The sequence below is a fragment of the Microcaecilia unicolor genome, chromosome 4, assembly GCF_901765095.1.
Source record: "Microcaecilia unicolor chromosome 4, aMicUni1.1, whole genome shotgun sequence".
Classification (NCBI taxonomy): Eukaryota; Metazoa; Chordata; class Amphibia; order Gymnophiona; family Siphonopidae; genus Microcaecilia; species Microcaecilia unicolor.
The window spans coordinates 76032580-76059879 of NC_044034.1; the positions used below are offsets into that span (position 1 = coordinate 76032580).

The 27300-nt window shown below is 42.0% G+C and overlaps 1 protein-coding gene across 2 annotated transcripts in view; it reads left to right on the top strand.

The window, feature by feature from the left end:
* Window positions 1–27300, top strand: part of USPL1 (ubiquitin specific peptidase like 1) — an 88700-nt gene that overhangs the window by 6445 nt on the left and 54955 nt on the right. The window contains exons 2-4 of one of the 2 annotated variants that reach the window (XM_030200360.1): window positions 8734–8904; window positions 9770–9898; window positions 18311–19103. In XM_030200360.1, coding sequence (XP_030056220.1) covers window positions 8779–8904; window positions 9770–9898; window positions 18311–19103 — 1048 coding nt within the window. In that variant the 5' untranslated portion in view covers window positions 8734–8778. Of the gene's footprint in view, window positions 1–7724; window positions 8905–9769; window positions 9899–18310; window positions 19104–27300 lie in introns of those variants that run through there. The other variant, XM_030200361.1, reaches the window with a different exon arrangement.

Here is a 27300-nt window from a genome sequence, read left to right on the forward strand (position 1 = left end):
CAGCTGTTGAAACATATCTTCTAGCAGGTTTCAGGGTTTTCTTTTATTGATGCCAGGACCAGGTATTACACTCTCTGTTGTGTACTGTACTGTTTAGTGAGTAAAGAGCAGTTTGCTATCATTGTGCTATTTTGAGTAGACACACTCACTTGTTGACACAATCTTAATATGTTGTTTAGAATTTGGGGATAAGTTTTCTGTATTCAGATTTCTATTCTAAATAGAGAACTGCATAGGAATAGAGATTACCGCAGGTATGGAAGAAGTTGCCACAGGATTCCAGTGGGGATGAAAGAAGTTGTTGTGGGATTCCTGCGGGTATGTAGGCAAAATCTTCTTTGGTGAGTCCAGAATGAGGTTTGGAATGCACTGTGAGAGGCAGTTGGAGCACCAGAATGAGGCTTTGAATGCTCATTAGTTGAATAGTGAATACCATCCATAAAACTATGGGAGGTTGTTGGAGTAGGAAGGAAACAGAGGACTGTGAGCGAGTAAATAATAGCATTGACTCCTGCGGGTACAGGTGGGGATGGAATGGATCTTAGCAGGTACGGGTGGGTATAGATTAGATTTCATTGAGGATGGGTGAAAGTTTGGTATCCTTGCAATTCTAAAATTAAAATTTTTAAGTCCTTATCGCTATTAGTGCTTCCTAATAGGAAGAAAATGCAGCATGCATACATTGTTTGTGATCATGTCCTATTTACTGTTTAGAGAAAAGCTAGGCTTTCTTGCTTTCAGGTAGATACTGTTAGGGTCAGATGTCAAGAGATCATGGGAAACTATTCAGATATAAGATATATATAGTGGGTGATTCCATGTCAATTCAACCAATGGTCCTGTCCTGACCATTTCAAAATTTGATGATCTACCTGAATGGAGACCAATAAATAAGATGGAAAATTGCAACATTTTAGGCTTCTATCTTCAACGGTTTTCGAGCTATTGGCTTTTTATCCGGGGGGGGGGGGGGGGGGGGTCAGCACAATTCATTGCTGACTGAAAGTTTGGGCACCTTTTAGGTCTTAATAACTCTGCCATTAAGTGTCCTACAGTTGTGAAATTTGCACCACTTATTCAGAATTTTCTGCAACCCATTTTGAGCTGGGTTTCTGACATTTTGATAGTCAAAAATGGGATTTTATTGAATCTCGTGTAACAAAATGCCACTTTCAGCAAACCACTGTGCCAATGATATTAAAGGAAACGCTTTCATATTTATCTATTAGTAGCACTGGTTAAATTGAGCACTATGTGTTACTTTTATGCAGCTGGACTCTATAGTTGCCTCACTGAAAATTGTCATACTCTGTGAGTCCACAAAGGAGGCAGTTTTCATCATGTGGGACAGGTAGTATAAAAACAAGTTCTACATCATTTGAAAGTGCAAGAAAAATCCTTTCATTTGATGCCACTTTCATTTTGCTTCTCTTAGGCTTTATATGTTAATCTTATGAGCCAAAGGTCATCACACAAAACTATATGCGCATCATGAGTAACTGTAAACATTCTAGCATTGGTTGCTTAAATTAAGTGAACTTGTTTTTATGCAATATTTAGATGAAATTTTATGATATTTAGTCATAATTTAGCTCTTTTAAAATATAAATCATACAATTCTCCCAGACCACGTTTTGTACAAAAGGTCCAAGACTATTTTGTCTAAGTTGCACAGGTCTGTACGTCTGTTGTCTAAAGACTTTCAATAATTTCTAAATATTTGACAGGTGAACTATTTAAAGTTTCTATGAGTAAAGAAATTATTACTAGTGTCTTTGGATTGGCAGATGGGTCAAGCCAACAAAGTTTCTAGCCATTGAGAGCTTGACAAATATGAAATTATGACAAATGAGATGCTTGGCACAGATGTAATCATGTGACCTGTGTCCAGGTATTCTCATTGGATGTAAACATTTCAGTTAGACTCCATATTGGTTCTGTTCAACAGGGTGACGAAGCGGGTGAACCTGAAAGATGCACTGAGCCAAATCGAGAAGTTAGAGTGGTAAATCACCTGGACTGGATGGTATACACCCCAGGGTACTGAAAGAACTCAAACATGAAATTGCTGATGTACTGTTAGTGATCTGTAACCTTTCATTAAAAGTCGTTCATAATACCTGAAGATTTGGAGGGTGGCCAGTGTAATGACAATTTTTAAAAAGGATTCCAAGGGTGATAAGGAAAATTACAGACTGGTAAGCCTGACTTCAATGCCAGGCAAAGTAATGGAAAATATTATAAACAATAAAATTATGGAACACATAGACAAACATGGTTTAATGGGACAGAGTCAGCATGGGAGTCTTACCTCACCAACTTGCTTCATTTCTTCGAAGATGTTGATAAAGATGAGCTGGTTGATGTAGTGTATCTAGATTTCAGAAAGCTTTTGACAAAGTTCCTCATGAAAGATTCTTGAGAAAATTAAAAAGTCCATGGGATAGGAGGCAATGTCCTCCTGTGGATTAAGAATTGGTTATTGGACAAAAAACAGAAGCTAGGGTTAAATTGCCATTTTTTGCAATGGAGGAGGGTGAATAGTGGCGTGCCACAGGGATTTGCATTGGGACCGGTTCTTTTTAACATATTTATAAATGATGTGGAGATTGGTATGACAAGTGAGGTGATTAAATATGCAGATGATACAAAATTATTCAAAGGTGTCAAAACTCGTGGATTATGAAAAATTGCAGGAAGACCTTATGAAATTGGAAGACTGGGCATCCAAATGGCAGATGAAATTTAATGTGGACAAATGCAAAGTGATGCACATTGGGAAGAGTAATCCAAATCATAGTTACCTGATGCTAGGGTCTACCTTAGGAGTCGGCACTCAAGAAAAGGGATGGGATTTGATATACTGCTTTTCTGTGGTTACAGTCAAAGCAGTTTATATATTACATACGGGTATTTATTTTGTACTTGGGACAATGGAGGGTTAAGCGACTTGCCCAGAGTCACAAGGATCTGCAGTGGGAATTGAACGTCATTCCCCAGGGCAGGCTGCTACACTAACCATTAGGCTACTCCCCCACATTTAGGTGTCATTGTAGATAGTATGCTGAAATCTTCTGCTTAGTGTGCGGTGGCAGCCAAAAAAAGCAAACAGAATGCTAGGAATTATTAAGAAAGGGATGCGGAATAAGACCAAGAATATTATAATGCCTTTGTATTGCTCCATGGTGCGACATCACCTTGACTATTGCATTCAGTTCTGGTTGCTGTATCTCAAAGATATAGCGGAATTAGCAAAGGTTTAAAGAAAAGCGACCAAAATGGTAAAGGGGATGGAACTTCTCTCATATGAGGAAAGGTAAAAGAGCAGCTTGGAAGAGACGGCTGAGGGGGGATATGATTGAGGTCTATAAAATCCTGAGTAGTGTAGAACGGGCAAAAGTGAATTGATGTTTCACTCTTTCAAAAAGTACAAAGACCAGGGGACACTCAATGAAATTATATGGATATACTTTTAAAACAAATAGGAGGAAATATTTTTTTCACTAAAAGAATAGTTAAGCTCTGGAACTCACTGCCAGAGGATATGGTAACAGCTGTTAGTGTATCTGGGTTTAAAAAAAAAGGTGTGGACAAGTTCCTGGAGAAAAAGTCCATAGTCTGTTATTGAAATGGACATGGGGGAAGCCACTGCTTGCCCCGGGACTGGTAGCATGGAACATTGCTAATAATTGGGTGTCTTCCAGGAACTTGTGACCTGGATTGACCACTGTTGGAAGCAGAATACTGGGCTAGATGGACTATTGGTGTGATCCAGTATGGCTATTCTTATGTTGTTATGATAGAAAACTATAGCTTGCAGTTGCACAAAATTAACACACATTACTCATTTTACCCAGTGCTACTTAACATAAAATATGAAAGCTTTTCTTTAATATCTTTTGCACAGTGGTTTGCTGAAAGTGGCATTTTGTTACACAAGATTCAATAAAATCCCATTTTTGACCATTAATATCTCAGAAACCATACGTCCCAGTTCAAAATGGGTTGCAGTTTCTGAATCTACACAAAATTTTGAAGAAGTGGCACAAATTTCACAGCTGTAGGAAACTTAATGGCAGAGTTATTAAGACCTAAAAGGTGCCAACCCCCTGTTGGATAAAAAGCTGATATCTCAAAAACTGTTTAAGATAGAAGTGTGACTGTTTGCAGTTTTTCATCTCATACAAGCAAAAAATCCTGTTTTGCTAAAAAAATGAAACGTACACTAGCAAGGCTATCGTCTGTCCCCTGCCCTCCATGTCCAACGATTCTGTCCTTCCCTCTATGTCCAGCGATTGTCCTGTGCTCTGCCCTCCCATCCGTGTCCTGTGATTCTCCCCTCGCCTCCCATCCATGTCCATCGATTCGCCTCTGCCCTGCCTTCCCATCCATGTTCAGCGATTCTTCCCTCCATGGCCAGTGACTTTGTCCTTCCTGCCACCCTGCCTTTACGCCGTTCATCTTACCTGAGGTCACAGCAGCGGCAGGGTTGGCTCACGTCGCCTCCAGCCTTCCCTCTTAGTGTCCTGCCCTCCTCTGAAGTCATTGTGTCTTTGCGTGAGGGCGGGACACTGAGAGGGAAGGGAACGCTGGAGGCGAGCTGACGTCAGCATGCTGTTAAAAAGCCAGCCATCCATCCAGGAAAGCAGAGTTACAAATTATTATATAGATATTGGTTTCCATTCTAGTAGATTATCAATTTCTGAAATGGTGAGGCTACTACTTACTACTACTTATCATTTCTAAAGCGCTACTAGATGTACGCAGTACTGTACAATTGAACATGAAGAGACAGTCCCTGCGCGACAGAGTTTACAATCTAATTAGGACAGACAAACAGGACAAACAAGAGATAAGGGAATATTAAAGTGAGGATGATAAAATAAGGGTTGTGAACAAGTGAGTAAGGATTAGGAGTTAAAAGCAGCATCAAAAAGATGGGCTTTTAGCTTAGATTTGAAGACGGCCAGAGATGGAGCTTGGCGTACCAGCTTAGGAAGTCTATTCCAGGCATATGGTGCAGCAAGATAAAAGGAACAGAGTCTGGAGTTAGCAGTGGAGGAGAAGGGTGCAGATAAGAGAGATTTACCCAGTGAGCGGAGTTCCCGGGGAGGAATGTAGAGAGAGATGAGAGTGGAGAGGTACTGAGGAGCTGCAGAGTGAATGCACTTATAGGTCAATAAGAGGAGTTTGAACTGTGGGCGGAAACGGATAGGAAGCCAGTGAAGTGACTTGAGGAGAGGGCTAATATGAGCATAACGACACTGGCGGAATATTAGTCGTGCAGCAGAATTTTGAACAGATTGAAGAGGAGAGAGATGGCGGAATATTAGTCGAGCAGCAGAATTTTGAACAGATTGAAGAGGAGAGAGATGGCGGAATATTAGTCGTGCAGCAGAATTTTGAACAGATTGAAGAGGAGAGAGATGGCTAAGTGGGAGACCTGTGAGAAGCAAGTTGCAATAGTCTAAGCGAGAGGTGATAAGAGTGTGGATGAGAGTTCTGGTAGTGTGCTCAGAAAGGAAAGGGCGAATTTTGGTGACATTATATGACAGTTTTTAGCAGTCTTCTGAATATGTGCAGAGAAGGAGAGGGAGGAGTCGAAGGTGACCCCAAGGGAGTGGTGTGCTGGAGCAGGCTCTCACAGGCTCGCAAGAGCCGATTGTTAAGTTTTTAAGAATTTTGGGAGCCGGTTGTTAAAGTAGGGCCCTCCATGGCTACTTTAACTACTGGCTCCCAAAATGTGGGCTTGGGCCGCCTGCTGAATTATCTTTTACTTTGCTGGTGGGGATGCTGAGCCCTGCCAGCCAAGTAAATAGACTACTGCTGCTCCCCACTCCTTGTTTCCAGCCCTGGCCAGCAGGCTGGGACTTCTCAAGCATGTGAGAGAAGTTCCAGCATGCTGCTCAGAGCAAGACATTGGGAGTGGTGGCAGTCCATTTATTGGCTGCCAGCAAAGGTATGCCTAGCGTGCCCGCACGAAGGGAGGGAGGAGAGAGAGGCAAGTGTTGCTCCCCCCCCCCCCCCCCCCCCCCGGCCACCTCTGGCCCTTCCAACTGCAGAGCTGGCTATGTCCGGAGGAAGAGCCTGTTGTTAAAAATTTACCAGCACACCCCTGCCCCAAGGTTACGAGCTGATGAGAAAGGAAGGATAAGAGTGTTATCCACAGAAATAGAGAATGGGGGAGGAGGAGAGGTTGGTTTAGGGGGAAAGATGAGAAGCTCAGTCTTGGTCATGTTTAGTTTCAGATGGCGCTGAGACATCCAGGCAGCAATATCAGGCTGATACTTTGGCCTGGATTTCGGCTGAGATTTCTGGTGTGGAGAGGTATATCTGGGAGTCATCAGCGTAAAGATGATACTGAAAACCATGGGATTAGATCAGAGTACCAAGGGAAGAAGTATAGATGGAGAAAAGAAGGGGTCCCATGACAGATCCCTGAGGTATACCAACTGACAGTGGGGTAGAAGTAGAGAAGGATCCACTAGAGATGAGAAGAAAACCAGGAAAGAACAGAGCCCTGAAATCCAAGTGAGGATAGCGTATCAAGGAGTAGGCAGTGATCAACAGTGTCAAAAGCAGCAGATAGATTGAGAAGGATGAGGATAGAATAGAGACCTTTGGATCTGGCCAGGAACAGATCATTGGAGACTTTAGCAAGCGCTGTTTCAGTTGAATGAAGGGGGCGAAAGCCAGATTGAAGTGGATCAAGAATAGCTTGAGATGAAAGAAAGTCAAGACAACGGCAGTGAACAGCACATTCAAGTATCTTGTATAGGAAAGGGAGGAGGGAGATGGGGCGATAGTTGGAAGGACAGGTAGGGTCCAATGAAGGTTTTTGAAGGAGTGGTGTGACTACTGCATGTTTGATGGCATCAGGAACAGTCGCAGTGGACAGTGAAAGATTGAGGATATGACAGATAAAAGGGATGACAGTAGGAGAGATAGTATTAAGTAGATGGGTGGGAATAGGATCAGAGGAACAGGTAGTTAGTTTCGAGGAGGAAATAAGATGTGTAGTTTCCTCTTCAGTGATTTCAGAAAAGGAGGCAGGGGTTGGAGGGTTGAGGCGGGGAGGTTTCCTAATTTTGGTTGAATTGGCATGGGATGACCCTGTTATTATTGCACATATATGCCATTTATACCTTTCAGTATGACAAGGTTACAAATGTGAAGGTAAAGATTTAAATTTAATCTAGTGGTTTTCAGACAGGTAGTGATTAGAGCATTCATTACCTCACTATCTCATAAACTGAGATACAAACAGGGCTTTTTTTTGAGGGGGTACTGAGTACCGGCACCTTTTTCATTGTCTGCTAAAATTGATCCATGGATTGCAAGTTTTAATGGAAGAGCTCAGGCTCTATACACCAATTCTTCCTTGTCATAGATTCTGTGACTGGTTGCAGGAACCCTGGCTATTGTGGGGTGGGTCCTTCAGTGATCACCCCACCCCTGAAGGGTGGCCTAGCATTTTTTTTTTGTTACATTTGTACCCCGCGCTTTCCCACTCATGGCAGGCTCAATGCGGCGGGCAATGGAGGGTTAAGTGACTTGCCCAGAGTCACAAGGAGCTGCCTGTGCCGGGAATCAAACTCAGTTCCTCAGTTTCCCAGGTCCAAAGTCCACCACCCTAACCGCTAGGCCACTCCTCCACTCCATGTGCTTGTGCATTGGAGTACCGGCACCTTTTTTGCTAGATAAAATGCACTGGATACAAATAACTGAACACACTAGGCCTGAGAGGGAAGAAAAGCAGGAGAAGAGTAAAACTGAATGGGGGGAGGAGATTAGCACTCATCTAACTAAAGATTCAAAAGCCGTCCTAAAAAGCCAAGTCTTCAATGCAGTCTTGAATTTGGGCTCAGAAGAGATGGATCGCACATTTGGCCAAAGATTATTCTGAAGTGAGGGGGCACAACAGCAAAAAGCTGTCTCATGATAGATTATGTGACAAACTCGTGCCATTGAAGGGACAACCAAACAGTTGCTCCCAGAAGATCCGAGTAATATTATGAGTTGCTCCAGGTAATGCATGAATTAGGGATCCAAGCACATGAATTTCTGACACTTCATCACAAGTTTATTCGGTCTCATATTAAAGCTATAACTATTATGCACCTTAAGTTAAGGAAATAGAATGAATCTCTTCTTCCTTGGGGGAGGGGGAAAGAAATGATTGGTGAGAGATAGTGTCTAGGTTTGATTTAAGATGGATTACGCTCAGATAGCACTGAGCTTTTGGAAGGCCTTGGCTATAGGAGAAGAGGAATAGCATACGTTTTGCCTTTCTGTGCCCTGCTACTCATTTCACTGTACTTTCTGCTTTCATTGTCTAACTTGAAATTTTCAACGCTGATCCACGATGTCTTTGAATAGGTTTGGTTTTCAAGATAGATAAAATATGCGAAGTATCCAGTTTCTTAGAGGAAATGTGCTGAAATATACTCAGTGAACATTTGTTGTGGATAGCCTGAAAACCAGTCCTAATTTGCATACCCCAGCTGCCCATTTCTCTGTCTTGATAAGAAAGTACCCAGTAACCTTTTCTGTTGGGGACTACCAGCAATTCATTGAGAGCCACTCTGGCTAGCCTGTAGGTGCCACCTATTGGCTTTCTATTAGATACGATAGCCTAGAAAGATCAAATAATTTTATGTTGCCTAATTAAACACGATTATATGTAACTGCTTTGTCTTCCCTTCTTTCTTTATTTTATTTTTTTTTTTGCAGGGTTCTTTGGAAACTCGTTAATGGTGTTGATATATTAGAAGTGACATGATTCAGGTTAGCCAGTGGCTCAGAATGACGGCCTCACCGAAGACTGGAACTGAGCTTTCAGTGTGTGGACAAGGTCCTGGTATAGGGATATCTACACTCCACATGGTGGGGTTCTTGGGAAAAGTCAGTGAAACTTTTTTTCCTACATATGTGCAAAGAGGTTATGTAACATTTTTTTGCTTTTTTAAATTCTCTGCTACTTTTTTGTAGAGATTCCAATTTGGTGTTTACCTTTTAAAAATTCATTTGAATAGTCCACGGAAATCTTATGAAAAAGGCGAAACTTGTTCTGGGTGTAAGCTGCTAGTTTTGTATCCAACTGCATTCACTGTTGCAGTGAACTATATTGGCTTGTGAAAGTTCGTTTGTCTTCATAGACTGAAAATAAAATTAGCAGTGGTTTTTGGCTAAAGTTTAGAAAAGCAGCCATCCCGCTTAATGTGGGAAATCAGTACATTAAAAAAATAGAGTAAATGGTATATGCAACAAGAAATAGTTACAAAAATGAAACAAGCCTAGACTAGTGCCTTCTGTTACCTTCTCACTTTCTCTGCTGCTCTGTGACCTGCTGACATTCTGCAGCAGGTTCCTCAGCTGGGAAAGGAGGGAGTGGTGCCAGAATGGCTTTCACTTGCCGAGACATGGTTCACTGTCAACAGGCTGGGCATGTATTTCTTCAACAAGGTGTCTATGAACGCTCATTTTTTGTTGCTTTGTGTGGTGCTAGTTTTTGTCATTCACACGTGGTAACTAAGCTTAAGTGGTGAAACTGCTGCTCCACTTTTGCCTTTAAAAGGAAACCATTTGTGAATATTCTAACATATTGCATAGTAAAGAAATTAAGTGAAACGCAAATATGTATAGCTGATGCAGTGTGAAAGAGAAGGCAATTTTAGCTTTCCTTCTATTTTGTCGTTTATCCCATTTCGTTTAAAAACATTAATGCCCAATATAAGTGATGCAGTATTTTGTGTTTTTTTTTCATTAGGGTTCTGATTCCTGTAGAGCAAGTTCAGAAGACTGCTGCCCAGCCTGCATACTGAAGGGACAGAAGTGGGCTTTGCGGACATACCGCATCAGTTTCAGCGAATCCATTTGTCTTTGTGAAAACCCACAGGTACTCCAGGATGCTGCTCATACAAACAATTAATTTGCTGTCGGCTGGAAAAGGGAGGAAAATGATTTAACATAGTAACATAAAGGGGCATTTTCGATATGATGTCTAAATCTGACCTTGGACGTTTTGTTGAAAACGTCCAAAAATCAAGTAGAAAAAAACGTCTATTTTTTTCTTTGAAAATGGCCATTTCCTAGATCTTGTGTTAGTACGTCTATCTTTTTGGACCATTTTCAAAATAAAACCGTCCAAGTGCAAAATGCACAAAATCAAGCCATTGGAACGTTGGAGAAGTCAGCTTTCTTAGTAGACTGGCCACACAGGTATCTCAGCAGAGCAGTGGGGCACCCTAGGGGACACTGCAGTGGACCTCACATAAAAAGTCTTAGGTACACATCTCTCCATTACCCCCTTATATTGTATGGTGAGCCCTTCAAAACCCACAAAAAACCTACTGTACCCAACTATGTACCACTACAATAGCCCTTATGGCTGCAGGTGTACAGTAGGTTTTGGGGGGGGGCTGACACTTTCCACCACAAGTGTAATAATTAGAGTGGATTATGGGTCACCTTCTCTGCAATGCACTGTACCAACCATTAGGCTATTCCAGGAACCTGCTTGCTGCTGTAATAGAATGTCATAACATCTGAAGTTGTCATAGCGGCTGGTATGTACTGTTTCATTTACATCTTTGTGGGGTGGGAGTCGGTCATTGACTACTGAAGGAGTAAACGGGTGTCATTCCTTTATTCCTGCAGTAGTCATCTGGTCATTTAGGACACTTTTTTGAGGCTTATTCGTTAATAAGACAGGTCTAGACCAAAATGTCCAACTTTTTGTTTTTTTTCCATTATGGCAGAAAAACGTCCGAGTGTTAGGAACGTCCAGATCCTACTCTTAATACGCCCCCTTGTGATTTGAACGCACTTCTGACAAACCATAGAAAACCATCTAATAATTAGTTTTTAAAATACCAGTTTGGACTTTTTGTGAGAGAAATGTCCAAAAGCAGATTTATGCAACTTTTTGGATGTTTTTCTGTTTTGAAAATAAGCCCTATAGTAACATAGTAGATGACAGCAGATACTGTCCATCCAGTCTGCCCAACAAGATAAATTCTTTACATAAGGTATGATGTGATACTTCATATGTATAGATGTTAAAACAACCACACCAATCCCTACGACAGTAGTATAGCAAACCAAGGAATAGGTACTTGAAATATCCAAGGTATATTGGTTAGAGAACCTTCTCAATTTGCTGAATGCTTTTTCGAGACTGCGTGTGAATCGAGAAGGTTCTCTAACCAATATACTTTGGATATTTCAAGTACCTATCTGTGTACTATCATATTCCTATACATCTACTTTTCAGACTCCTGAGGCAGGCGCTTGAGTGCCAAAACACAGCTGCTGTGTCGAGTCTTTTGATGTGCTTTCAATAAATACCGTAGAATTGGACTGACACATTTCCTTTGTAGTTTTTGGAAGTGTCATTTCTTCACCTTACTCCTTGGTTTGCAATACTTCATATGTATAACTGATCTTGATTTGTCCTTATAATTTTCAGGTCATAGACTGTAGAAGCCTGCCCATCATGGTCCTTGTTCTAAAACTTCAGAAGTTGTCAGCGATGTCACTGAAAAGCTCCACTCCAATCCATCCAAATCTATTCAGCCGTGATCAGGGCACAGATGGTAGAAGTCTGCCCAGTGCTGGCCTTGCTCTCCAATTTCTGAAGCTGAATATGTCCAGCCACGATCAGGGCACAGACTGTAGAAGTCTGCCGCATTGGCTTTGCTTTCCAATTACTGGTGTTGCCACCTAATCTCTTCTAAGCTTCTTTGGATCCATTTCCTTCTAAACAGGATTACTTTGTGTTTATCCCACACATTTGTGAATTCCATTGTCTTTTTCATCTCCACCTCCTCCCGTGAGGGCATTCCAGGTATCTACCACCCTCTCATTGAAAAAATACTTCCTGACATTAGTCGCCCCCCCCCCCCCCCCCTTCAATCTCAATTCATGTCCTCTAGTTCTGCCACCTTCCTGTCTCTGTAAAAGGTTTATTTACAGGTTACTACCTTTCAAATATTTGAATGTCTGTATCATTGCACTCCTATTTCTCCTTTCTTCCAGGTTATACATCAGGTCATCAAGTCTCTCGTCCTATGTCTTGCTGCGCAAACCCCATACCACTTTCATTGCTTTTCTTTGAACCGCTTCAAGTCTTTATTACATCTTTAGCACGATACGGCCTCCAAAACTGAAACACTACTCCGTGGGACTTGCCAATGATTTCTACAGGGGCATCAACACCTCCTTTCTTCTTCTGGTATCCTTTTGGCTGTGGCCACCGCCTTGTCGCACTGTTTCCTCACCTTGAGATCCTCAGGCACCATCAACCCAAGGTCCCTCTCTTGAGCCGAGCTTACCAATCTCTCTTCTCCTATCTGGTACATCTGTTTTGTATTTCTGCAGCCCAAGTGTATCACTACACTTCTTGGCATTAAATGTTAACTATAATATACTTTAGGGTTCAAAATACTGCAAACTGGTATTTGTTATCTTAAACTGTAGTTCACAATTAACACCAGTGTCCTCAATAATCAGAACTATTACATTTTTTTATTTTTTAAATATGCAGCACTCAGTGTATGTTGCTGTGCCCATTTACCATTTGTCTCGGTAACAGCTTATAGCACAACAACTTCAAACCATCATAGCACTGGACCTACCTGCCCTACCTCTCTCACTAGGTGCTACTAAGCATAACAAACAGTCTCTTGTCAATTTAAATATTCAATGAAGACAAACTGCATCACTTACCTTGGGCAAGTCCTGTGCTGTTGTGTGCTGCTGCTGCTGTTACGCTAAACCAGTGTGTCAGTGCTCACAAGTGCTTTAAAAACAATTCTGTAGTCTCTATTATCGTTCCCAACGTGGGGCCACATTTCACCTTAACGGCATCTTCAGGTGAACATAAGTTCCAAGCTATAAAGTAGGAAAAACAACACAGTATAAGTGCTTATTCCATTATGTTTCACTACAGCGATGTTCTTTAAATGAAAACAGGAAGCCATCGTCACTGAGCTATAATATATTGGGTTGGGTAGCATGGATCATCCTGAATGCAGTGCTGCCTCAGCCCCATGGCCCTCTAGCAATCAGACCAACTAAGCATGTAGAGTTGATTTGGTCTGCTAATGCCTCTTGCTTTCTCTTTTTTTTTTTTTTTTTTTTTCTTCTCTCCTATTTTAATAGACGCACCCTCTCAGTGTTCTAGTCAGGTATTGAAATGACAGGAACAGTTCCAAGTTCATGCATTAGGGCTCCTTCCAGAACCCTGTATCATAGATTGCAGGTTTAGCCATCAAATGTCACCCTTATCAACCATGGATTCCTTTCACTGATAGACTGTGAACACTGCCTTTGCAGTACCCTCAACAGCATCAAACCAGGAGCCATGGAGTCCCTGAGCTAGCCCAGAAAGGGAAATTTCTGATGAGCAATGGTGGTGGTGGTACAAAACATTGATAGTGCTACTGCAAACCAGAGAATACTTATAAAATCTTGCCATAAAGACTCTGAAGAAGCTCTTACCAAATGTTTTCTCTTTGGGACCCACATAAAAGAACTGTGGCAATATCACAGGAGCTATTGTAAAGCCACCATTATTTTAAAATGCAGGTGATGCATTTTCCCAAGAGATAATTTTGGATCTGTGATGTGCCTCTCCTTTGGGCACGTTGTTAAGATGATGTGTTGGTGTCTCTGAGAATTGGCTTTTACCGACAGAAAAGATTACTGCATGGATTAACATAGAAAAGGCTTCCTGGTTTGTCTAGGTTGGTGACACTAAGAATGATGGGCTATGCTGTAAATGGGCGCACAAACAATTTACAGTATTACAAATTGTTCTTGAAGTTTTGCAAGGAACATTATGCTCCCAGATGGCCATCTCTAGTAGATGCTTCATTATAAGCTCTTGTACCTTATAAGTACATAAGTATTGTCATATGGAGACATGCTGAAGTTGCCATACTGGGACAGACCGAAGGTCCATCAAGCCCAGCATCCTGTTTCCAACAGTGGCCAATCCAGGTCACAAGTACCTGGCAAGATCCCAAAAAAAGTACATTACATTTTATGCTGCTTATCCTAGAAATAAGCAGTGGATTTTCCCCAAGTCCATTTTAATAATGGTCTACAGACCTTTCCTTTAGGAAGCCATCCAAAGTTTTTTTTAAACTCCTGCTAAGCTAACTGCTTTTACTGAAGTCTCTGGCAACGAATTCCAGAGTTTAATTACATGTTGAGTGAAGAAACATTTTCTCCGATTTGTTTTAAATTTACTACTTTGTAGCTTCATTGCATGCCCCCTAGTCCTAGTATTTTTGGAAAGAGTAAACAAGCGATTCAAGTCTACTTGTTCCACTCCACTCATTATTTTATAGACCTCTATCATATCTCCCCTTAGCCGTCTTTTCTCCAAGCTGAAGAGCGCTAGCTGCTTTAGCCTTTCCTCATAAGGAAGTCGTCCCATCCCCTTTATCATTTTCGTCGCCATTTTCTGTACCTTTTCTAATTCCACTATATCTTTTTTGAGATGCAGTGACCAGAATTGAACACAATATTCAAGGTGCGGTTGCACTATGGAGCGATATAGAGACATTATAACATCCTCATTTCTGTTTTCCATTCCTTTCCTAATACAAAGACACGAAGAAACTATACCAACTCGTACACAAACTCCTAGACACTACCTTGGTCACCACAACCAACACAGATACCCCAACGGCAGACCAACTTGCCAGATACTTCAATGACAAAATTGTAAAACTACGTAGCACACTTCCTCAGAACACTACCGATATCGAAAGTTTTATCAATGGTATGGACCCAACCTCAGGAGAATACCCAGCGGACCGAACCTGGTCTAACTTCGCTCTCCTCTCGACCGAAACAACCATGCGATCCATAGGTTCTCCAACACTCACTGCAAATTGGACACCTGCCTCAGCTACCTGATAAAATCCGCCCCCGACCGCTTCATAACAGACCTTACATCCCACCTAAACTTCATGCTCCAACAAGGTCTCTTCCTGAAGGAAAACGGTAGCATTCTACTCACCCCTATTCCAAAAGATATCAAGAAAAATACAAATGAACTCACCAACTATTGTCCAGTAGCATCCATCCCACTAGCAGTCAAAGTGATGGAAAGTATGGTAACCAAACAACTTACTAATTACATAAACAAATTCTCAATACTACATGAATCACAATCTGGATTTCACCCCCTCCACAGCACCGAAACAGTAATAACTACCCTCCTCGCCAAATTCAAGCAGGAAATAGCAATAGGCAAAAGCATACTTCTCCTCCAATTCGACATGTCTAATCTTTCGACATGGTAAACCATAATATACTACTAAGACTCCTAGACTACTTCGGGATTGGCGGAAACATACTCAGTTGGATGAAGGGTTTCCTATCCACCAGAACATACCAAGTGAAATCTAACTCGCATATCACCACCGTGGAAAACAGATTGCGGAGTACCTCAAGGATCACCACTATCACCAATCCTCTTCAACTTAATGATGACCCCACTAGCAAAGTCCCTATCCACCCAAGGTTTCAACCCATTCATCTATGCGGACGACATTACAATATACATTCCTTTCAAACATGACCTGACAGAAATCACCAACAAAATCAATCTCAGCATGAATACCATGACCTCATGGGCAAATGCTTTCCAACTAAAACTCAACACAGAAAAAATACACTGTCTCATCCTCTCATCCCAACACATCACACACAAACCCACTAATTTAAATACCTCAGATCACACCCTCCCTATTTCAGATAGCCTGAAAATCCTCGGAGTCACAATCGACCGTAACCTTACACTCGATAGCCAAGTGAACTCTACAACCAAGAAAATGTTCCACTCAATGTGGAAACTCAAACATGTGAAACCATTCTTCCCAAGGGAAACGTTCCGCAACCTGATACAGTCAATGGCACTAAGCCATGCTGACTACTGCAATGTAATCTATGTGGGATGCAAAGAGCAGCTCATAAAAAAACTTCAGACCACTCAAAACACAGCAGCCAGACTCATATTTGGAATAAAGTGATTCGAAAGCGCCAAACCCCTCCCAGAAAAATTGCACTGGCTCCCAATCAAAGAAAGTATTGCTTTCAAGTTCTGCACCCTGGTCCATAAAATTATCTATGGCGAAGCCCTGGGATTCATGACCGACTCATAGACCTGCCAACTAGATACACAGTCGTATCGACACGTACATATTTAAATCTCCACTACCTAAGCTGTAAAGGACTCAAATACAAATCAACTTATGCATCCAGCTTCTCCTACATATGTACACAACTGTGGAATGCATTACCAAAAGCTGTGAAAACAACGTATGACCACTTCAACTTCTGGAAATCACTAAAGACCAACCTGTTCAATAAGGCGTACCCTCCTGACCCAACTTAAGTGTCTGAACCCTGCAACACAATGTAACTAAAGCTCGTAATGAACACTATATAACTCTACGATTCCCAATGCATCTGTAACATATGAACCTTATTCGACTATAACTTCACTTTGTATTTGTTTTTCTACCAGAGTTGGCAAACGCCTTCACGGTACAATGTAAGTCACATTGAGCCTGCAAATAGGTGGGAAAATGTGGGATACAAATGTAACAAATAAATAAATAATACCTAACATTCTATTTTCTTTCTTTGCTTCTGCCGCACACTGAACAGACGGTTTCAGCGTATCATCAACGATGATGCCTAGATCCCTTTCCTGGTCGGTGACTCCTAATGTGGGACCTTGCATTGCGTAGCTATAATTTGGATTCCTCTTTCCCACGTGCATCACTTTGCACTTGCTCACATTAAATGTCATCTGCCATTTAGATGCCCAGTCTCGTAAGGTTCTCTTATAATTTTTCACTATCCTTTTGCGATTTAACAACTTTGAATAACTTTGTTTCATCAGCAAATTTAATTACTTCACCAGTTACTCCCATCCCTAGATCATTTATAAATATGTTAAAAAGCAGCAGTCCCGGCACAGACCCTTCTCCATTGAGAATATTGACCATTTAACCCTACTCTCTGTTTTCTATCTTTTAATCCACAATAGGACACTACTTCCTATCCCATGACTCTTCGATTTTCTCTGGAGTCTTTCATGAGGTGCTTTGTCAAATGCCTTTTGAAAATCCAGATACTCAATGTCGACTGGCTCACCTTTATCCACGTTTGTTCACACCTTCACTGAATCCATGTTGACTTTGTCTCATTAATCCATACTTCCCTGCCACTTTGAGTGCTTAGGCAGTATTCAACTCCTGTTGGTTGTGTCACACATTAAGGGGAATACACAAGAAGTTTTGTGGACCTATGTATTCAGGACCTGATTTTATGATAGAGTTTCTGTGTGAGAAGTCCAAAAAGGTGCTTTTTTGTAAAAAGTTAACATGCATTTATGTGCCATTATGAGAGAGACTCCCAGAACCACCCTCAACAGTATGCAAATACTGATGCACACATTTACACCTGCTTGGAAGTTGGTAAAAACATGTGTGTCTACTCTGCATATACCTGTGTGTTTTATAAAAGATGTGGGTATGTTGCAATTCTACCTCTGTTCTGGCTCTGACAATGTCTACATGTGGTGTGAGTGCAAAATGAAACTTAAAATGTCTGGGCAGTTTTTGAGAGAGCCTTTGCATGTAAAACCAGCTTTATGCATGGAAGAATCTTTATAAAATTCCTCTTATGCCATCTTTCTAGACTATTACAGGACACATTCAGACCTTTTTGTACAGCTATGTATAGTCATGCAGGGATATGCAGATATGAAGAAGTGAGGTAAAAAGCATTTTGTTCACATTAAAATTCTCCTCCCTCAATCATCTAAAACTGTGTCCCCCAACATGTGAATTTTAGACACACTGAGAGGAGGCATTCCTGAGGTATATTTAGATCATGGGAGAAAAAGTACCTGTGTAGGTGGTGTTTTTCCAGCAAAGCCTATGAAGATTTGAAAAATACATCTATCCTTTTATACTCGCAGCAAATTTCAAAGGAAAAATATGCGTGTATATATTTATTGGCACTTTATATGAATATACTTTTGTTTTAGAAATTGTTGCAAAGCTTGAGGGTAAATAAGGATATGCAGTCTCATTGCAAAGAGTTTGAAAATTACCCCTCAGATGGGAAAAGTCTAGAGAAATCTTTGCATGTAAACTAATAGAATGGTATATAATAGTTCTTAAAGAATGAATAGTAAGTGCATATGTTAGCTTTGTAACAGGTTTTTATAATGCATTCAGAAAAGAAAAATCTGTGTTTTGTTTTTTTTTCCCCTCAGTGCATCTATCCTTTGGGTAAACCACCAATTCTCATAACCAGTCCTGGGGCAGAAGAGAGTCAACAACAACAGAGTCAGAAGAGGAGGCTCTCAGAAACCACATCTCTTGAACCATGTTCAAAACAGCGCAGGACTGATACTTCATTTGGTGCAGACTGGACCTTGAATACTGATCTTGACTCTCAACATAATGGAAATACCTTGTGCAAAACTGAGTCCTGCTTACTTGATTTGTTACAGGATGGTCAACATAAGCATTATGAGTCAGGACCGCCTCCGAAACAGAATGCAGTGGTGGATGAGTCAGCACTGCCTCCGAAACAGAATGCAGAGGTGGATGAGTCAGAACTGCCTCCGAAACAGAATGCAGTGGCGGATGCGCCAGCACTGCCTCCGAAACAGAATGCAGTGGCGGATGCGCCAGCACTGCCTCCGAAACAGAATGCAGTGGTGGAAACAGCAGCCACCTGTAATGTGGCTCAAGGAGTTTCTCCTGAGAGTGTTCATTCTGACTCAGGGCTCCATTCCCCAAGGCTTCAGCTATATACTATTCACTGTCAAGCTGCACAAGATATCCTTGGTCCTCAGCTAGTTTCAACTCCTTTCTCTCTCCAATGGAGGAACAAAGATGCGCTCTGCTGGTTAGATTGCATTTTGTCAGCATTGGTGCAGTCAGTCACGCTAAAGAAAACTGTGACTGAAGCGTGTGCCAAAAATGAAGAATCAGTAGTCCAGAAGCTGTTTACAGAATATAATAAAGCAAGTGCACTGCTTGCTGCCTGTCCCATGAAAGGTATTTGAATAGAAACACAAACTAATCACTGTTTCTTAAGAACATTTCGTTGATAAAGTGTAGGCCTGGAACAGGGAAGATCCATTTTTTTCCTCTCTATTAACATGTCCATTGTGAGAGAGAGTTTTTTGTTACTGTTTTTATGGAGCTGCCAAATTTTGGTGTACAGCTCGCAAGCAGTGCTATTGTAGTTGACAAATACTGCAGCTTTGCTGTGATAGCACAGTTTCAGAATCTAAAGGGCATTAACAAGTCAAGGGCTTGATCAGGACTCCCACACGGTTTAGCTTGTTAGTCACTTCAGCTTATACTTTGAGCTAACTAGGTACACTTGAAGGATAGCTATGGCTGTCTGGCAATTTAAGGCTACATATTTTTTAGAGATACTACTTTTGCAAGCCTTTTTGTAGGTAAATCAGTACTTTACCTGCCAAAAAAATGAACTTTTACAAAGTTATTCATCTGATATGCAGATAGAATTAGGTGCATAAGTTGACCTGGTGATTGAGGGGCATTCCCTGTGTGTATTAAAGAGTAGGAACTGACAGTAAGTAATGCAGTGCTGGAGAGGTCAGGCTCCACCACCAAGAATATAATCGAGAAATAAACCAGCAGATCAATATAACATCAAAAGGATTTTATTAGTGATATGGTATCACTAATAAAATCCTTTTGGTATTACATTAATCTGCTGGTTTATTTTCCACGTTGGATTTTGCAGATCGCTTGCCTTGTTGTTTTTTGGGACCCTTATATAATCGAGAGACACTCTCCCCCCTCCACATGCCAGAGTTCATAGCTAATTCTATAGAGGTTTCCATTAAGGAGAGATCATCAGTTGCTTTGTGAATCAGGAAATCTCTGAGTTGTCTGTAGTGGGAAGAATCAGAGTGGGGCAGTCCATACTAGTCTTGAAGTTCAGAGAAGAGAAGTTCACCATCTACCCAGACTTGTCCCAGTGTACGTGAGGACCTGGCAGCCCAGTGAGCATGTTTTATCTGTCAGCCCAGGAACAAAACGAGAGGCATGCTGAATGAGTGTATTGGGGAAAAAACGAGATATTATCTTAACCCAAAGTAATAACGGAGCCCTCATTAAACAATCTGTCTTAGCTACTAAGCTTTTCAACCATGGTAAAGGGAGCCAGGGAAGATCCCACAAAGGGGTCGCTCCCAGAGAGTGCTGATCTAGTCCAGGGATTATTGGTGCCCTGTTGCCAGATTGTCACGTTTGCAACAAGGCTGCTTGGTGATAGAATTCAAAATAAGATGGGCCCCCCCCCCCCCACCCACTTTCCTCCATAAATCTTTGGCTGATATAGAGTGTGACGTCCCACTCTATGGGGTTTCCGTTTTCCAAATATATTCAAATGCTTTTTCTTTAAGCTAAGAAAAAGGATTTTGGAATAGATAATGGCATAACCAAGAACAGATGAGTAGTTTTGGGAGAACAACCATCTTCAGAGCTGATATACGACCTAACCAGGAAACCCAAAGACTGTCCCAATGATCTAGTTCTGCAAACAACTCCTTCAGTTTAAGAACATAAGAATGGCCATACTAGGTCAGACCAATGGTCCATCTAGTCCAGTATCCTGTTTTCAACGGTGGCCAATCCAGGTCTCAAGTACCTGGAAAAAATCCAAATAGTAGCAACATTCTCTGCTACCAATCCTAGGGCAAGCAGTGGCTTCCCCAAGTCTTGTCTTAATATCAGTCTATGACTTTTTTACTAGGAACTTGTCCAAACCTTTTTTAAACCCAGATAAGCTAACCGCTGTTACTACATTCTCCAGCAAAGAGTTCCAGAGCTTAACTATTTGTTGAGTGAAAGATCTGGTGAAAAGAACTAGTCAATTGAACTCCCAGATACATGATAGAGCCAGAGACCCAGTGAATAGGGAAAGATTGCTGCAGTGGCCAGATATCCTCTGGCTTCATTGTAAGGTTAAGAATTTCTAACTTCTGTAAATTGAATTTAAACCCAGATACCAAGCCATAGGAATCTAAAATATCTACTACAGCCTGTAAAGAAGTGTGGGAATATGTCAACGTCTATAATATATCATCTGTGAACAACATAACCTTGCATACTGTTCCTCCACAATTGATTCCTGTTACTGCAGGGGTCATGTGGATTAGATGTGCCAAAGGTTCAACGGATAAAGTGAAGAGTAAGGGAGATAATGCACATCCCTGCAAGTGCTCGTGAAAGCTCCAAAGGAAGTAGTGAAAGATCCATTTAGCTTGAGCATGGCCAAGGGATATTTATACAGTTCCTGTAACAGATGCAGAGAAGGCCTGACAAACCTATTTTCCTCAGAATAGCCAACATAAAAGGGCCAAGAGACCCTATCAAAGGCCTTCTCCACAACTAGGGACACTAAAATAGTGGGATCTGCACTCTTCCACAGTAGCAATGATATGCAAAGCCCTTCTGGTGTTATTGAAGGTCTGTCTGCCCTGAATAAAGCCAACTTGAGCTTCATGATTTAAGAAAGGTAGGACTTTTGTAGTCACTTTAGTGAAGATCTGTGCCAAGTAAAGATATAAGTTTATAAGAACTGCATAGATGAGGGTTTTTATCAGGCTTAAGCAATATTGACACCACAACCAATCGCCACGAATGAGGCAGAACTGTGTCTGCATCAATCAAATTATAAACTTGCAATGGAGCCAATACGTCTTTAAATTTTTTAATAACATTTATTGCTAAGTCCATCATATCTTAGGGCTTTGCCAGCAGGCAGATGCTTGATGGCCCATAACTGTAATAGGGGTGGACTTCTGTGGTGTATGTCCCAGAAACACCAAAGAAAGATCGTGATCAAGTATATAATATGTTCATTGTTGATTCAAATCTTGAAATGATAATGAATGTGACTGTTGAGCAGACTGGATGGACCATTCAAGTCTTTATCTGCCATCACTTACTATGTTACTATAAAGAACAGGGATGTAAAGGGGGAATACAAGGGAAGAAGAAATATCTGGAAGGTTTTGAGCACAAGTGTCTGTGTAATAAAATTAAAGACTTGCAAGCTCTAAGGGGGTGGATGTATAGCAGGGGTTCCCAAACCATGGGTTGAATCTGGCCTACAAAACGTTTTCTTTTCTGGTTTGCCTACCTTCACTTTAAAAAAAAAAATAGCATTGCATAGCCAAGTCAGGAGTATCATGGCATATTCAAAAAAATATCTTGCACTTTCAAATGAAGTGGCTGCTGCCTGGGCATTTTGCCCACGTACGTTGGTTTAATTAGAATGTGACCAGGGCATGCATGCCATGTAGGGCCGAACTTCACAGCCAGTACATGTTCTTTAAAACTTTAACAAAGTAGTGATAAATAAAGTTCATGCCAAGGAAGGGAGGGGAATTGAGTACATCGTAATGTGCCTCAAGGATGAGTCCTGGGTTCAGTTCTTTCAGTATTTTTATAGGTGATATTACAAATGGCAATTGATAGGAAACTTATGACTTTTTAGAGATGGTATCAAAACACGGTAAAAACCCCAAATGGAGTAGAGAAAATGAGTGAAGTAAGACAATTTGAAAGATGGTCAAGAATTTGGTAACTAAAATTCAGTGCAAATAAAATATAGATTCATGCATTTAGGGTACAGAAAAGCAAGGGTGAAATATGGATTTGCAGAGTTGGTATATTGGTCCTTAATCTGCTAGCATATTCTGCTTTTATATGAATGATTATATCTGATAATATCAAGGCAGCAGTGAGAGAATAAAGAATGCTGGAAAGCTTTTACCAATAACTGTATGGGCCACTGGTGAGACCTCATCTGCACTAAATGGGTGCAGTTTTTGAGTTTTGTACAGACAAATGGATAAATTAGAAACAAGACTTCAGAATCTGCACTATAAAGTATGAAATGAGGAGATATAAAAGCAGGTATATCACTATATAGATTTTTTTTAAAGAAATAAATAACAGCGTGATACTATGATATTGAGCCAAATGGTGTGGTAGTAGTGTTAGTCCAGAATATATAAGTGAAACATAAAAGCATTCCAGTGACAATCTCACAGGAAGAGGGTATAGTTTTATGGTTTACTAGTAAAAAAGGCCCGTTTCTGCCTGTCATGAAATGGGCGCTAGCGGGCACGGGACTCCCTTCCCCTCCCCTTACGCTAGTATCCCTGGTGGTGTAGAGGTACCTGTTCGCTCGGGGCATGAAAGAAAGAGCCCCCTCTTTCCTGCCCGTAGCGCTGCTGCTAGCTGCCCTGCTGCATCCTGTGCGAGTCCGGCTCTCGGCGTTTCAAAATGGCCGCCGAGAGTTGAAGTCTTGCGAGGCTGCTTCAACTCTCGGCTAGCAGCAGCGCTCCGGGCAGGAAAGCGGGGCTTCTTTCGCGGGGCGACCGGGGGAGGGGTGGTAGCGTTAAAGGGGCGGGGCGATGGCGTGAAAGGGGCGGGGTGATGGGCACGTCCTCGGCGGCTGTGATTCGTTGGAAGGGAAGGAGTAGGGAAACGCGCTACGTGTTTCCCTACTCCTCCCCGTTTGTTCATTTGCGTGGTTGTGTACATGTTCCGCCTTCGACGTCATCATGTGTGACGCGAGGGTGGGGCATGGAGACATGGTGAGTGTTCTGGCTTCACCACCATGAACTTACGAATCGGTGTCTGAGTGCCTGCAGTGACGTCAGTGTCCTCAGAACGTTGAGGGTGCGTTTTATTATAGTAGATAATGTGATAGAAAACCCAGACAGGACAAGATCTGAGTTTTCTATTGCATTATAAACCATAAAATTATGCTGGTTTGTCAACTTCTTATCTACCATGCATCTCTTCCTGTCTTTCACCTGCCCAGCTCTCTCTGTTTCTCAACTTACCCACCCCTACCCTCTCTACCTGTGAGACTAACATTGGAATGCTTTTATGTTTCACTTGTATATGCTGATCTGAAGAAGATATTGCCTTCAAAAGCTAATCAAAAAATGTATTAGTCCAATTTTAAAAAAAAGAGTATCATCTTATTTTCTTTTCAATATTTTGCTTTACATAGTAACATAGTAGATGACGGCAGAAAAAGACCCGCACGGTCCATCTAGTCTGCCCACGACAAACTCATATGTGTATACCTTACCCTGATCTGTACCTGTCCCTTCCAGGGCACAGCCGTACAAATCTGTGTAGCAGTATTTCCCATCTCCCAACCACCAGTCCCTCCTCCCATCACCGGCTCCGGCACAGACCCCGTATAAAAAGTCTGCCCTCCCCCATCCTAGCCTCTCAACCACCAACCCCTCTTCCCCCTGCCACCCAATTTCAGTTAAGCTTCTGTGGATCCATTCCTTCTGCACAGGATTCCTTTATGCCTGTCCCACGCATGCTTGAATTCCGTTACCGTTTTCATCTCCACCACCTCCCGCGGGAGGGCATTCCAAGCGTTCACCACCCTCTCCGTGAAGAAATACTTCCTGACATCTTTCCTGAGTCTGCCCCCCTTCAATCTCATTTCATGTCCTCTCGTTCTACTGCCTTCCCATCTCCGGAAAAGATTCGTTTGCGGATTAATACCTTTCAAATATTTGAACGTCTGTATCATATCACCCCTGTTCCTCCTTTCCTCCAGAGTATACATGTTCAGGTCAGCAAGCCTCTCTTCATACGTCTTGGAACGCAACTCCCATACCATCCTCGTAGCTTTTCTTTGCACCGCTTCCATTTTTTTAACATCCTTCGCAAGGTACGGCCTCCAAAACTGAACACAATACTCCAGGTGGGGCCTCACCAACGTCTTATACAGGGGCATTAAAACCTCCTTTTTTCTGCTGGTCACACCTCTCTCTATACAGCCTAGCAACCTTCTCGCTACGGCCACCGCCTTGTCGCACTGTTTCATCGCCTTCAGGTCCTCAGATACTATCACCCCAAGATCCCTCTCCCCGTCCGTGTCTATCAGGCTCTCCCCACCTAACACATACGCCTCCCTTGGATTTCTACTCCCTAAGTGCATCACTTTGCATTTCTTCGCATTGAATTTTAATTGCCAAACGTTAGACCATTTTTCCAGCTTCTTCAAATCTTTTTTCATGTTTTCCACTCCCTCCGGGGTGTCCACTCTGTTGCAAATCTTGGTGTCATCCGCAAAAAGGCAAACTTTACCTTGTAACTCTTCGGCAATGTCACTCACAAATATATTGAACAGAATGGGCCCCAGCACCGATCCCTGAGGCACTCCACTACTCACCTTTCCCTCCTCCGAGCGAACTCCATTTACCACCACCCTCTGGCGTCTGCCCGTCAACCAGTTCCTAATCCAGTTTACCACTTCGGGTCCTATCTTCAGCCCTTCTAGTTTATTCAAGAGCCTCCTGTGGGGAACCGTGTCAAAAGCCTTGCTGAAATCTAAGTAGATGACGTCCATAGCCCGTCCTTGATTTAATTCTCCCGTCACCCAGTCAAAGAATTCAATGAGATTCGTTTGGCACGACTTCCCTTTGGTGAAACCATGTTGTCTCGGATCTTGCAACTTATTGGCTTCCAGGAAATTCACTATCCTTTCCTTCAGCATGGCTTCCATTACTTTTCCAATAACCGAAGTGAGGCTTACCGGCCTGTAGTTTCCAGCTTCTTCCCTATCCCCACTTTTGTGAAGAGGGACCACCTCCGCCGTTCTCCAATCCCTCGGAACCTCTCCCGTCTCCAAGGATTTATTAAACAAATCTTTAAGAGGACCCGCCAGAACCTCTCTGAGTTCCCTCAGTATTCTGGGGTGGATCCTGTCCGGCCCCATGGCTTTGTCCACATTTAGCTTTCCAAGTTGTTCATATACACTCTCTTCCGTGAACGGTGCTTTATCCAGTTCATTTTCAGGTGTACTTTTGCCAGTCCCTCTCGGTCCTTCCCCAGGATTTTCTTCAGTAAAAACAGAACAAAAGTATCTATTTAGCAAATTGGCTTTTTCTTCATCATTTTCTACATAGCGTTTTGCTGTATCTTTTAGTCTTACAATCCCCTTTTTAGTCTTTCTCCTTTCACTAATATACCTGAAGAAGTTTTTGTCTCCCCTCCGTACATTTCTAGCCATTTGTTCTTCCGCTTGCGCCTTCGCCAGACGTACCTCTCTCTTGGCTTCTTTCAGTTTCATCCGGTATTCCTCCCCGTGTTCCTCTACTTGAGATTTTTTGTATTTCTGGAACGCTAACTCTTTAGCCTTTATTTTCTCAGCCACTTGCTTTGAAAACCATATTGGTTTCCTTTTTCTCTTGCTTTTATTTACCCTCCTTACATAAAGGTCTGTGGCCCTGTTTATTACTTCTTTTAGCCTGGACCACTGTCCTTCCACTTCTCGTATGTCCTCCCAGCCCCTCAGCTCCTTCCTTAGGTATTCTTCCATTTTGTTAAAGTCAGCTCGCTTGAAATCCAGGACTTTGAGTTTAGAGTGGCTGCCATCCACATGAGCCGTTATATCAAAACAAACCGTTTGATGGTCACTGTTTCCCAGGTGTGCAGCCACTCGGACATTTGACACACTATCCCCATTCGTGAGCACCAGATCCAACGTGGCTCCCTCCCTCGTGGGTTCGTTCACCATTTGTCTGAGCTGAGCACTTTGGAAAGCATCCACAATCTCTCTACTTCTTTCTGATTTTGCAGATGGAACCTTCCAATCTACATCCGGCAGATTAAAATCTCCCAACAACAGCACCTCTCTTTTCTTCCCCAACTTTTGAATATCAGCGATCAGATCTTTATCTAGTTCTTCCAAATGTGTCGGGGGTCTATAGACAACACCCACGTGGACCAAGGTTCTATCCTCTCTTTCTAAGGTGATCCATATCGCTTCTTCCTTTCCCCACTTCCCTGTCATTTCAGTTGCTGCGATATCATCTCTCACATACAGAGCTACTCCTCCACCTTTACGTCCCTCCCTATCCTTCCTAAAAAGGTTATAGCCTGGTATGTTTACATCCCATTCATGGGAACCATGGAGCCATGTCTCTGTGACTGCAACTATGTCCAAGTCAGTCTCCAACATCAGGGCTTGAAGGTCATGAATTTTATTGCTTAGACTGTGAGCATTTGTGGTCATTGCTTTCCAACTACATTTCCTAGTATGTGTTTTGGGTTTAGTGAATTGTGAGTGTCTTTTCTCTTTGGGTACCTTCTCTTCTTTTTGTTGCCTCTTCCTTGCTTTTTCTGCTTCAATTTTAGTTTCAGGAACATCACAGTGCTGTAG